The 14,169-nt window shown below is 44.6% G+C and overlaps 2 protein-coding genes across 2 annotated transcripts; both read right to left on the bottom strand.

The window, feature by feature from the left end:
* Positions 1 to 1,362: 1,362 nt before the first annotated feature.
* LOC124150419 (lysosomal acid lipase/cholesteryl ester hydrolase-like) lies at positions 1,363 to 6,414 on the bottom strand. The gene is made up of 8 exons (XM_046522430.2): positions 6,146 to 6,414; positions 5,328 to 5,448; positions 4,793 to 4,988; positions 3,993 to 4,236; positions 3,058 to 3,207; positions 2,593 to 2,664; positions 1,995 to 2,066; positions 1,363 to 1,616 (listed from the first exon to the last, which is right to left on the bottom strand). The coding sequence occupies exons 1-8, from the start codon at positions 6,152 to 6,154 to the stop codon at positions 1,389 to 1,391; spliced, it is 1,092 nt and encodes a 363-aa protein (XP_046378386.2). The 5' UTR covers positions 6,155 to 6,414; the 3' UTR covers positions 1,363 to 1,388.
* A 731-nt stretch (positions 6,415 to 7,145) lies between these two features.
* LOC124150420 (lysosomal acid lipase/cholesteryl ester hydrolase-like) lies at positions 7,146 to 11,906 on the bottom strand. The gene is made up of 8 exons (XM_046522431.2): positions 11,690 to 11,906; positions 11,102 to 11,222; positions 10,247 to 10,448; positions 9,838 to 10,081; positions 9,316 to 9,462; positions 8,875 to 8,946; positions 7,931 to 8,002; positions 7,146 to 7,460 (listed from the first exon to the last, which is right to left on the bottom strand). Exons 1-8 carry the CDS (start codon positions 11,807 to 11,809, stop codon positions 7,233 to 7,235), a joined length of 1,206 nt encoding a protein of 401 aa, XP_046378387.2. The 5' UTR covers positions 11,810 to 11,906; the 3' UTR covers positions 7,146 to 7,232.
* Between the last annotated feature and the right edge of the window lie 2,263 nt (positions 11,907 to 14,169).

Below are 14,169 nucleotides of genomic sequence, written 5' to 3'. Positions count from 1 at the left end.
AAGGACTGGTCGGCTCGGAGTCAGTATACTCTCTGAGTGGTGTATTCATGTTAAACTGTGGCATGGTATCTCAGTGGGCTAGCACTATAAATTGGCATCAGCCCGGACTAGTACAAGCAGACACACACACACACACGGAGTAGAATTCAGCGATGCAGGTTAATTCGGGAAAATGTATCCCCCATATCAATTATCTAACCATCAATTATTGTTTAAATCCATTACACATTTGGAACAACACATGTTCATGATGACATTTGTTTTATGTCACTTTGCCCAATATTTTTATTGTTTGCCAATTGAAATAAACTATACAGCACTGAGGAATGCATTGTGCACATCGGTTGAAAGCAGCATCAAAGATGCGTCCTCCAGTAGTTGGCATGGAGTTGAGTGATTAGCACACACGTTTAGGAATGAAGCTGGTAGCACATCAGAGTGTGGCGTCGCCCTGTGAAGATCCGGGTTAGAATTGGTCTTAAGCAACCCATGCTTTGTTTCTTTGTTTGTTGTTTAACTCCGCAATATTCCAGCTATATGGCGGCGGTTTGTAAAATAATCTATCATGAGTATTGATACAAGCAGTTGAGATCGATGACATGCATCAACCAAGTCAGCGAGCTTGACCAACCGATCCCGTTAGTCGCCTTTTACGGCAAGCATGGGCCAACCCATGCTAGTCATGACTAGAACACGAACCCGCCTGAGACCAGATAATTTTGTGCCCTGTTTAAATGGGCTGTTCAGTCTGTGCCACTGTTTTTAGAGTGACTTGTGGCAGCTTAAGTGAAAGATTAGACATTATTTTTTGTTGTAAATTTTTATTATTCACAGCTTCCCATGATTTGACCCCAAGCTCAAGGCCGTTTTGTGTGTTTCGGCTCAAAACGTCCGGTGACCATTGTTGACAGTGGTTATCACGAAATCTATAGATGTTGGATCCAGGTCCATACCATGCAGTTTAAGTGACAAGTGGTAGGTTGGTCAGCATGCGACAGGAGAACAGCAAACGGCCGATATTAATTATGATGGGCGGTCATGTTACTATAGATAGCAAAGAAGGAAAGTGATTGTGGCCGGAGGTCACTGACTTAGTTGATGCATGGCATCGTATCCAAACTGCGTAGATCGATGCCTGTGTGAATCACTAAATTGTCTGGTCCAGACTCAAAATTAGTTACAGGCCGCCGTGATATAGCTGAGACATTTCCAAGAGCGGCGTTAAACAACAAATAAACGAATGACGAATCGAGGTTCCTTAGACGTGATATCGTTGGAATATAGCTCCTTCTCACTCACTCACTCACTCACTCACTCCTCAAACACACACAAAAACTGTGGGAAATATGACATACGTTCGTGTCAGTTGATAAAAACTCATTCTGCTTTTAATTGAACACGAGTCGTTGAATTTCCTTATAACAAAGGGTTGGTGCGTCCTCTGCCCAGATAAAGTCCAGGTGCTCCCAGTGAGGTATCACGTGATCTGCCACAGTTGTCTTCAGCTGGGATCGGAGCCACGTGACGTCAGTCGGGTCAGCCAGGAAGTCCCTATCGCCACTAAACAACACGACCGGAACTTCCATCCGCTCTGGGTGGTAGAGGGGCGGGGTCGACTGAAACAGGACCAGGTCACCCAGAGGATATTCAACAGTTACGAAGAAAGATATTTTCGTAGTAGTCATCAAACTAAAAACATCTTCATGACAATGAGCCGACGGGATAAATAAAGATAATTGGGTGTGTCACAGCTAAACACCCCCTTGTCTATATGCTCCCCGACTTAGACACGGGGATCTCAAGAACCCACAGGTAAGCCAGGTTACCAGGTCCGTCTGGACACGTTTCGACTTGTTCTGCCATCTCACCGAATTCCCGGGTTCGATTCCCCATTTTGGTACAATATGTGAAGCCTATTGCTTGTTTGTTACGGGAATATTAATATAAGCGGCGATAAAACCCTCACTCACTCACTCACTCACTCACTCATTCACCTGTCCATAATGTTCCATGTTGGCAGCCGCAGATTCGAAGTCAAACATCATGAACTTGTCCGTATTGACACCCTGCGGTGGAATACAAACATACATATGTACAGGACCGCTGTAAGAATAAAAGAGCAACAAAACTATTTCCATACTCATAAGAAATCTCTGCCAAAAGCAGAGCCGATTGTACGATCCCGACTATATCACGAGCAGGTGTTCAGGAATCACTATCAAATAGTGAGGATGCTAGATGTTCGCGAAAAGGGGAGCGTATCCTGCCCCACCGGTGGCATCCGTCACAAACACATGCAAAGGCAAGTCCATTGTTCACCTGAACAAACACGGGAACAAATGGTACAAGTCAAAATAGGGAATTGCATCTGACATCATTCTTGTCACTGATGCGTCAAACTTGGAGATGTCCTCTACATGGCTACCACAAACCGTTTTGAAAGCTTTACAGATGCCTTCTCTATAAGTCCTCATACCTTTCTCTTAAAGATCCATATCTAAGAAACCAAACTGACCCCAGTCAACAGTTGTGTAGTAGAAGTTGTAGTTGTTTAGTAGTAGCTGTATAGTTGTGTGTATATGTCTGGCTCACCTGGGCGAAATGCATCACGTTCCGTACGGACGTGCCGGCGGGGTTGTGAGCTATGTAGACTGGGACCCGGGACTGTAGACGCAAGGGGCACGGAGTGAGTGAGTGAGTGGGGTTCTACCCGCAGTGTACAAAACGTATGTAACATAAAGGATGCTCAACGTGATCGGGAAAACTCTATTTCCTGGGCTAACCACGTGTATACACGCCACACGTATTAACGTGATACTAATGTAATATATATTGATAAAGATATATCCATTCTATACACCATGACACAACAAAATTGGAAATTGTACAACTTATCTCAAACGTTGGGTAGAATATATTTCATATAATGAATAAAAACTAATGTGTATGTTTATGAAACACTGATGCAAACAGTCAGTTGCGGCCAATATATTGGAACGGATATTTGACGGGGAAAATATTTTATAAGAATAATATCATTTTCAAAACTTAACGTACCATATTGAGCGCCTTGAAGTCGTACCCTCCAAGCACAAATAAGACATTCGCACAGATGAGGGGGATATCGGTACACACGCCATCGGCAAACCATGTGGTCAGCTCCATGCTGGGTAGAAACTCGCCATGTCCGAACAGCCCAATAGCAGCCTGCAAAACCCAGAGTCAAGCGCTGATGGTTATAGGAGATTTACAGAGTGCTTCCGGCTATTGCATTTGGTGCACTCGGGTCCCTTCGTGCAGGTTTAATGGTATTGTAGGGAGAATGTTATACATGTATTCACACTCAGCATTATTCCAGCTATATGACGGCGGTCTGTAAATAAGCATATTTCAGCGTCACTTCCAATGAAATCTCATTAACGTCAGATCATTTACACTCTGCTTGACGTATTAGAGTACAAGATCTGATATTCACGTACCATTTACTTTTTGAACCATCTACGCGTGCCATTGATCTCATTTTGATAAATGTCTCCATACATGAACACGTGGTGCAAGAACACTATTCGCCCAGATGGACACACGTTCACATCCTATGAAGTTGCTTGGTTGTTTTTTTTGTTTAACGCCGCACTCAGCAATATTCCAGCTATATGACGGCGGTCTGTAAATAATCGAGTCTGGACTAGACAATCCAGTGATTGTCATCTTATGCATCGATCCACGCAATTGGGATACGATGCACAACCAAGTCAGCGAGCCTGACCAACCGATCTTGTTAGTCGACTCTTACGACAAGCATAGTCGCCTTTTACGGCAAACATGAGTTCTACCCCAATTCTACCACGGATCTTCATGGGTCACATGTGTTTAGGTATATATAGTGATGTGAACAGCTACTAACCACCCTCCAGCCCTGCTCAAGTAGTGATACAGAATCAGGATGTCATGGATTATTTTCAAAACGTTTCAACAAATAGCTTAAACCTTACACCGAGTTCCTTCGAGAACGGCGCCAGAAGTCTGAGAGGACTCTTGATGTACCCGACGGTCGCCACTGGGGCCAGGGCGATGAAGGTCTTGACCAGCTGACCCAGAGTCTTGTTCTGACTGAAGCCCGCGAAGCCGATGAGTGTCCCCTGAGAGTGTCCGACATAGTGGACCTGGGGCTGCCCGGTCGTCTGTACGATGTAGTCAATCATGGCGGGCAGGTCGTACTTCGCCATCTCGTCGTAACTGAAATACCCAGAGAGAAATTCAAATGTTCCTGATTGTTGAAAACTATCCCTGAGTTCTTGAAATGGTCGTTCAAAGCCATAAGCTAATGGGTTAATTTCTTATAAACCGTGAACTTTTTACTAAAAAAGGCTACAGACGTCGCACTTTAATGTAGATAAATCTACGTGTGTTTTGTTTTGATGTTTATTTCATTGTCGACATAGGGCACAGGAAGCCAAACTCCCCCAAGACGCCGCAAATCGCTGTCCCTAGGTGCGCCAGAAACATGTGATCGTGGGTTCGAATCCGGCCCTGATAATGTTTCTAGGTTTGTCAGCACAGCATGCATTCTTGCTCGTATGTTGCACCGAAGTGGTAAACGTCTTAGACCTGCATCACTTCGGGCTTTCCTCCCACATCAAGGTGAGAGGCCGGTGATAACTGAAATACTCTTCTAAGCGGTGTTAAACCAAACTCACAGACGACAGGGGTTCATCGAGGTAGGTGGTCTCTATGAACTCTATTTGGAGTTGCTCACGCGAGTATTTGTTTGACAAAAAAGTGCCACACATGCCTCCATGCCCAAAACTTCTCGTCCGATGGTTTCAGCGTCTTGTGAGCACGAGAGTAAGTGTTCCCGCGCACGTTGCCCAGCCACACGTCTGCGCCGGCGTCGGCCAGGATGAAAGCGAGGCTCTCGTTGGCGAGGTTGTCGAGGTAGTTGGTGGCACTTCCCAGAAGGCCATGCTGTAGCATCACCGCCGGTCTGACTGAAGTAGCAAGATTTCAACTTCTGGGGCATTATGTCAGTTTAATTGGTTCTGACGGAAGTGTAACATAACGTGGATAAACAAACTCACACCACCCGCCACTCCCTGTTGTTATACATTTGAAAGGTAAACAGGTACACAATTATACCAGATTCTATGGCTACGATGACTAGCACTATATTGAATGCGCAGTTAATGAACATACAAATCAAGATGTATCTGTGCTATCTGCGCCACCCAAAACTACACCCAAAAAACTTAGCTTGCACACGATAAATGTAGGATGAACTTTCAATATCTACCTGTATCTTAAGGACAAGGCCTTGACGCATCTGTTACCTGTCCCCGAAGAGTTGTCTCCCCTGCCGTGAGGGATCCGCTGCATGTTGAGGATGAATCCGTCTTCTGTAGTGACGTAGTGGTTCTCACACGGGAAGCCCTTGCTGGTGATCAGCTCCGTCTGGACACAAAAGATCTGGGTTCTGGGTCTTCATGACACCTTGGAAGAATTCGTTATATAGACACACATGACCATCGCGGTCTCATTCCCATGTGGATTTGACAACTTAATTTCGATCAGGGCAAACTGTCATTCAAATAATCTTTCACCCAGAGAGAGGTTTAGTATCTGAATATAAGATCGGATTTTAATGAGATAGACCGACACAGATATTTTATTAAGGCCACCGCTCTATATATAGATGGCACAAAACAGGGATACTAAATAACCAGGCACCAGGGCTTAGGGCTTAATCAGACAAACTACAAAGTCCTTCTTAAAACACATGCAAACATGAATACACAATGCCATTCGGCCATGAGAGCCGTGCCAAGTTATACTTGTCAGAGGGGTGCATAAAATACGTGAAATGGACAACCAGTTGTCGGACTTTCATTTTGAGGAATTCCCGAGGGCTGAATGGGTTAGATCGCTGAGTTTCGCTGCCTCACTCTGGCAGTGTTGGTTAGAATCCCGGATGGGACTCAACCCCCAAAACCTTCTAGAATCTGTACTTTACCATGAAAGTGTTATCCCAAATATAAAATTTGTTACATGCAATTATATTAATTAAATCACGAATACGTTAAGAATGACGAATCTGGTCAGACCGTAACGCGTATATCTACTCGTAGAGAATGAGTCAGTGTATACTCACGGCGTTCATGTCGACCTCAGGGTCCTCTCCCAGCTGGGGGGGAAGGGGAGTGCCCCGGGGGAAAGAGGGAGGCGACCGTAACCACTAGAAGTGAGAGAGTCACAGCAAACAACATCACGGACGTATATTGCCACGGCAATCTGTGCGATACTGGAGTGACCTAGATCAAGGACAAGGTCAAATCAAATCAGGAAACTTATGCAAATATGTTTGTTTCCCACGTACGATAGCGCATGGATCTATTTAACAGAAAAAAACAGATGAAAGACAGTTTGTAGGTGAAAAAATTTAAAATGTGCTTCTCCTTGTCCAATGCAAAGCACCCCCACCCACCCATATTTATTGAAAAATCAGTGTGTATATTTATCTCCTTACATTTGTTTGTTGCTTAGCGCGACACTCAGCAATATTCCAGTTATATGACGGCGGTGTGTAAATAATCGAATCTGGACCAGACAATCCAGTGATTGATAGCATGAGCATCATTTTACGCCATTGGGATACGATGACATGCATCAACCAAGTCAGCGAGCCTGACCACCCGATCCCGTTAATCTCCTCTCACAAGCATAGTCGCCTTTTACGGCAAGCATAGGTTGATGAAGACCTAGTCTACCCCGGATCTTCACAGCTTTCCTTACATAATCCTTTAAATACAAACACTGACAAAAACAAGCTAACATAAATACTGCTGAAACGGTATGACCCTTGTAGTAGAGTTTCTATTGTTGTACACGTGACGTCACTAACTATTGTATTGGGACCTTGAAGAGATGTCGTGACATTGAAACATGCAGGTGTGTTGACCAGTGTTGACCCGAAATCACCACGGGCGGAAGTGTTTACAAGACGTATATAGGTGTACGTATATTACGTATATTACAATACGTATAATGTCTTATTCTATTTCTATGTTGTAATCCTTTCTTGCAAACTGTTAAAAGCTTAGGATATGTGACATTAGACCAGCAGATACAATTTAAGATTGTGACGAGCCGAACAAATACTGTACTATTTTATTGCATGGATTGATCCATGATTAGAACAACACTCTGGACTTGGGCTGTACGTGGTCGTGGCGCAAGTCTCAGCTAAATACAAGTCTTTTAATCTCATTATAACACAGAGATGGGGCGTCCAGAGCCAAAATGAAGTCCAAATGTTCCCAGTGAGGGATCATGTGATCTCCCACAATGTTCTTCAGCTGAGACCGGATCCACGTGACATCATCCGGGTCTGCCAGGAAGTCTTTTCCTCCGCTAAACAACACCACGGGCACGTCCATCTCATCCGGGCGGTAGGCAGGTGGCGTGGCCTGGAAGAGAGATCATTGCCCTTTAGTGTATGTGACTGCATCTGAGTCTGCAGGGTAAGGCAAGACAATGACGACATCCTACACGTGGACGCAGACGGCTTAACGGTTGCTATGGTACTGCAACGGTTACCAAACACTGGCCTTGTATAAAAAGGCCCCGAGGGGAGAGGTGTTAATTTCTAATGACATGAAGCGATTTTACGCACTGAACCACGATGTCTCCACCCCCACCACACACACGCCATCAACCCACTCATATGACCTAGGGTTCGAATCCCACTTGCTCTGACTGTGTTCTAGCTTTGTCGGTATAATATTCCCGTGCTTCTGGAATTCAACAAAGCATTATAATTCCTATACCTGCATCACTTTGAGCTTTCCTTCAATAGTAAGTTGAAACGCCTTATAACAGAAATATTGTTCCAAGGTGCGTTAAACCCAACTCACTCACACACTCCCTCAACACCAACCTGTCCGTAGTGGGCCATGTTAGCAGATGCCGAGCCGAAGTCGTACATCACGAACTGGTCGCCGTTGACCTCCTGGAGAGTAACCATAGCAACTTAGTCATTGATCCTTGGTGAATCCAATATTGACATTTTAAGACAATTGCATCTGTGACATTGTATGCTACCAGTGATGTATGAACGTCATTAATAATCGTTTCTATAGCGGCTTCTTCCTACATGCTGCTTAAAATTAGTTGCCCTTTTATTCAATAGTATAATATATTTGACACACATTTTTTTCACACATCAGCCATGGTGATAAAAAGATTCTTGACTAATGATAGTTCTAGAAAGACAAAGTGTACCACCTACCTGCCCCTTGTGTACCACCTACCTGTCCCTTGTGTACCACCTACCTGTCCCTTGTGTACCACCTACCTGTCCCTATTTTACCACCTACCTGTCCGAAGTGTACCACCTACTTGTCCGAAGTGTACCATCTACCTGTCCCTTGTGTACCACCTACCTGTCCCTTGTGTACCACCTACCTGTCCCTTGTGTACCACCTACCTGTCCCTATTTTACCACCTACCTGTCCCAAGTGTATCACCTACCTGTCCCAAGTGTACCACCAGCCTGTCCCAAGTGTACCACCTACCTGTCCGAAGTGTATGACCTGCCTGTCCAAAGCGTACCACCTACCTGTCCCTTGTGTACCACCTACCTGTCCCTAGTGTACCACCTACATGTCCCTAGTGTACCACCTACCTGTCCCTAGTGTACCACCTACCTGTCCCAAGTGTACCACCTACCTGTCCAAGGTGTACCCGCTACCTGTCCAAGGTGTACCACCTACCTGTCCAAAGATTCAACCTAACTGTCCTAAGTGTACCACCTACCTGTCCAAAGTGTACCACCTACCTGTCCTAAGTGTACCACCTACCTGTTCAAGGTGTACCACCTACCTGTCCAAAGTGGATCATGTTCTGCACAGAGGTGCCCGAGGGTGTATGGGCCACGTACACGGGGACGCGAGTCTGAAACACAACCAAGGCCTGAAAGTGGAACAGACATAACAGCGCCATCTTCCCGTGGCAAGGTTGTTAACTGACTATAACCGTCAAGTTACCACTGGACTTTTAAGGTCTGTGGACGCCCTTGCCTCGGGAATTTGTAACAGTGCTCCCAGTAGCGGTTTGTAGGTAAATTTGCACGGTAGCTTGTTAGGTAGTGCTTCGCTTGTCACTTCGAAGAAGCGGGTCGATTCTCTTAATTGGAACAAAATGCCAATCCTTGGTTACCTTTGATACTGCTGGAATACTTCTGAAAACTGTAAAATCCTTCTATCCCACTTATTATGGCTTCATAATTGTGTGCACGTGTCTACTGGACACCAGCTGACGTACCTTGTTCACCGTGGCGTAGTCGAAGCCGCTGATGACAAAGAAGAAGTCCTCACAGAGGAGGGGTAGACCCTTGCAGACATCCTTCGCCAGCCACTTTGTCAAGTTGCTGCTGGGCTCGAACTCGCCGTGGCCGAACAGATCAAAAAGCTGCAACATTGTGAATATACTGGCGGAAACAAATAATGGAACACACAGTAACATGGAGGAAAGTTTTACGTCGGCAATCCATATTATACACCTCACGTGCATACAAATGCATACCCCTAGATTTCCGTGACCGTGTGGATAGTTTTGGTCAGATCACACCAAAAATATATCTGACTTTTCCGTGGACGTTTTAAATTTTGGTGAAACAAACGAGCAAGGGTCTGGTATTAACAGACCAAGGGTCATAATCGCGTCAAACCCGGGATCCTGGCAGCCAAGGGACGCCACTCTGCACCGAAATCCGAATCCTATACCAATATATTAATGGCACGTCAATGTAAGATCTTATAGGTAGATGCGATCATTTAGGATTACCTTCAATCCCTTAGAAAATGGCGCCAGCAGTCTGAGAGGACTCTTGATGTGCCCGACGGTCGCCACTGGGGCCAGGGCGATGAAGGTCTTGACCAGCTGACCCAGAGTCTTATTCTGACTGAAGCCCGCGAAGCCGATGAGTGTCCCCTGAGAGTGTCCGACATAGTGGACCTGGGGCTGCCCGGTCGTCTGTACGATGTAGTCAATCATGGCGGGCAGGTCATACTTCGCCATCTCGTCGAAACTGAAATACCCGGAGAGAAATATTAATGTTCTTGATTAGTGTTCTTGAGATGGTCGTTCAAAACTTGGATAGTTATACATAAAACTACACGTGAAAACTTTATTGGGGAGAGTATTGGCTTCACCACATGCTATGGTGTATATATACTTCCCAATATATATATACCTCCATTCCCAGAACTTCTTGTCCGATGGTTTCAGCGTCTTGTGGGCACGTGAGTAAGTGTTGCCGCGCACGTTGCCCAGCCACACGTCTGCGCCGGCGTCGGCCAGGATGAAAGCGAGGCTCTCGTTGGCCGGGTTGAGAACGAAGTTGTTGGAACTTCCTAGTAGGCCATGTTGCAGCAGAACAGTTGGCTTGGCTGAAACTAATTTGACATAAAGTAAGCTTTCAGTCAGAGGGTAGACTCATTTCATTCATTCATGAGTCAGAGACATGGGTTAACGCTGCTTGGAAAACTATTTCAGTTCTATCAGTTTGTTGAAACCCACGTGCACTGTATGATGCTGACGAACCTAGAATCACGCGTTATTCACGGAGCAATAACCTTGTATATTTCGGATGGACATGAAGTCCGACGTTAGTTCGTTGTTGTTGATTATTCATCAGTGTATTGAACAAATATCACCCTGAAAATATACCCCCGGCAAATAATGGCAAGGAGTGAATGCGTGTGGATGGAAACAAACCCATGACGAGGATTATATCACTATGGCCTGCGGCAGCTTGGTGATGCAGGAAGGATCAAGGTAACACGGAGATTGAATCGCACATCACAAAACGGGATACTTGAAATAATGGCTTCAGTTGCAACCCTGGTCGAAATAGTCATGTAATATCCTCTAAATGAGCCGAAACTATTGCTCTCTGTTAGGTTTTGGGCTTCAAGGGTGGAGGCGCCACAGGTCGCCTTTTGTTCAGTTTTTTGTGCTGGGCAACACAGCTCGCCCACACAATGTACATTAAGACATATATTGGTACATGTCCCCAACACAATTCACGTGAAAAGGCATTTGTTACCTGCCCCCGTGTGGTTCTCTCCCCTGCCGTGAGGGATCCGCTGCATGTTGAGGATGAATCCGTCTTCTGTAGTGACGTAGTGGTTCTCACACGGGAAGCCCTTGCTGGTGATCAGCTCCGTCTGGGGACAACGAGGGAGTCGAACAGTCAGAGGCTCACGGAGAGTGTGTTCCTGAAGTGGGGTTCCTTCAAAGTGTTTTTTTTGTTGTAAGTTTGTAAAGGAAATGTTTCTCGGACGGCGGTGCCACTCTTTTGTACTACCAATAATAAAAAAAACTTTAAAATTTCCCCGAGTCTGCTATCGATTCTTGACAACTGACATTGTATTAAAGAACCATTATGTGTATACTGTCCCGGGCATCGGTACTAACGCAAAATCCCCACGGGCTATTCTACCTGCACGTGACGACAGTTCTATACAGAGCAAAGCAAGTTAGGGTTCGTGGATATTTTTAAAGAAATTTACTGTTCAGTCTTACCCACACCCATAAATACAAATATATTCAGAAACCTCACTTTTTATTCCGCATGTATGTGTGCGTTCGTGCATGCGCACTTGTGAGCAAATCTAGTTGAGAAAAGACTTACAGTGTTCATGTAGATCTCGGGGTCGGTTGTCAGACCGGGTACCTCCGCTTGGGTGCGGGTGGACATTGTCCAACCCAGCAAGGGTATCAGATACACACTAACGATCAGCACTATGGACATGGCTGCTTTTTGTTAAAAATGACGCCGAATATTGTCACTTCAAGCACCGATCTACTGACATGTGTAAAGTCGGCCACCAAACAGCTGCGGCTGTCGTTATCATGTCTATTATATCACGCATAGCCATAGAGGTCGACAGCTAAAAAACAAGTTCCTAAATCCTAAAATATAAGAGAAAACCAGTTGACCAGGTAAATAAACCTTTATGATGAATTAAGATAAACACTTGTCTCAGGCTATGGTAAAACCTACCTTTTTAAATAGATATATGATGGCTTTAAATATGATTGTGTTTCATTTAGTCTTTATCATTAAACATTTTCGGGGTTGTTGACCTCTACGCGTTGTATGTGAACTGATAAGATGTGATGATGTCAATAAAACTGTCAGATTCCCCCATGTTCGGGCCAAATCTACTTTTGATGCTAGCCTAACATTGAGTCAATATGCACAAACTCAAAAGCAACGTTATTAGACGAACAAAATTCAGAGACAATCGATCAAAGTAATTTAATGTCGTGGATGGAATTTAATAGCATTAACAGAGCAATGTGTGTAGTGTGGTAACCAGCAACATTCCATGTGAAGAGCGCTGTTGCCATATGCAAATATGACAGGGTTCGGAGGCACAGTCAGTCAGTAGCGAGTGTGTCTACCTTGTGCATTGATGCAGACCTGACACCCTCGCCCCATTGAGGCCACAAAACGTTGACAAGGCCTGGGGAATGACATCACGTATCTCAGGCAGGATATGTCGGAGTTCCTGCAACGACTGCCTCCACAGATACGTAGACGTCGCCGGACTGTCTCCACAGATACCCCCCTGTTGCCAGACATGGTTAGGGCTGCCACAGTTGGCTTCTGGAACCTGTGTTGATGATGAATGGTTCGAATCCATGTCTTGGCGTCTGGTTGACGGGTCTCAGACGAGGGTGTTCTGTTGATAACATCGTCATATTATGGTTTGTTGGAAGTGTTTTAACGTTTTCCCTTTCGTGTTGGTATTGAGCTGTAATTTCATGACAGATCACGTCTTAACAAAATTGTTTTATTAGCAAGTAATATTATCTTCTGACAATCGCATGGTTTTATATGAAAAATGTGTTCTAAACTCACTCATAAAAATGTATCTGATCCACACCACTTGTTAAGCAATGAACATAACAGATATGTAGACGTCGCCGGACTGTCTCCACAGATTCGCCTCTGTTGCCAGGGATGGTACGGGATGCGAGAGTTTACTTCTGAAACCTGTGTTGATGATCATGGTTCGAATCCATGTCTGGGCGTCTGGCTGACGGGTCTCTGACGAGGTTCTATTGATAACATCGTCATATGGTGTTCCTGTTTGCGCGGAATTGGCTCGCCATCTGTCACTTTCACTTAGGCGTGGCATGGTAAAATCTCATCAAAACAATCAAAAGTGGCGTTTTTCCTAACTCTGTACCGTAGAGCGGCTGGGATACGGGATCTGGTCTTTTATAAAGAACATTTGAAACAATTTCTTCGAATATTCGTTTTTTCTTGCAAAATAAACTATAACATGCAATACCAACGTCATATGGGTTGGTTGTGTTTCTTGGAGCTGTGTCATAAACATTTTATCTGGTTCAAATCCAAAAACTCATAATTATAAAGGTTATAAGTGGAAAAAAAATAAATTTCTTTAACTAAAAAAACAACGGGCATGGGCTTGAGTATATTCAAGTATAGATACTGAGGGATTCCAATGTGAGGATATTACTGGTCAAATTGATGGCTTGTGCAAAGTGAAGTGTTTCAGTTGTTAATGGTTTTCTTTGACGTCAAAATAATAATTATGGTTTGTTGAAAGTGTTTTAACATTTTCCCTTTCGTGCTGGGATAGAGCTGTAACTTCATACCAAATCACGTCTTAACAAAATTGTTTTATTAGCAGGCAATATTGCCGGAGTGCCTTCTGACAATCGCATCATTTTATATCAAAAACGTGTTCTAAACTTACTCATAAAAAAACATCTGACCCAGACCACTTGTTAAGTGTTGAACGTACACTCATTGCCACGGTTTAAAACAAACAGCTCGGAGATCTTTTATCCCAGTTAGCAGTCGTCTTTCAAATAATTGTTAAAGCCTGTTGTGCTCTTTACCCTTTAAGGCTTTCCTTTGTGCGTGCGTGCGTGCGTGCGTGCGTGCGTGCGTGTGTTTGTGTGTGTGTGTGTGTGTGTGTGTGTGTGTGTGTGTGTGTGTGTGTGTGTGTGTGTGTCAAATCATATGTGCTTAATCTGTGTTAATCACGTGTACATACAATTCCCTTGTCGGGAAATAAAGTATCGTCATCATTGTCATTGTCCTAGTAGTGACCGTACTGCATGGTCAGT

Source organism: Haliotis rufescens, unplaced genomic scaffold (genome assembly GCF_023055435.1).
Source record: "Haliotis rufescens isolate VD_foot unplaced genomic scaffold, xgHalRufe1.0.p SCAF_20, whole genome shotgun sequence".
Taxonomy (NCBI): Eukaryota; Metazoa; Mollusca; class Gastropoda; order Lepetellida; family Haliotidae; genus Haliotis; species Haliotis rufescens.
The sequence above is the reverse complement of the archived record's forward strand: the minus strand, read 5'-3'. Positions and strand labels throughout refer to the sequence as shown.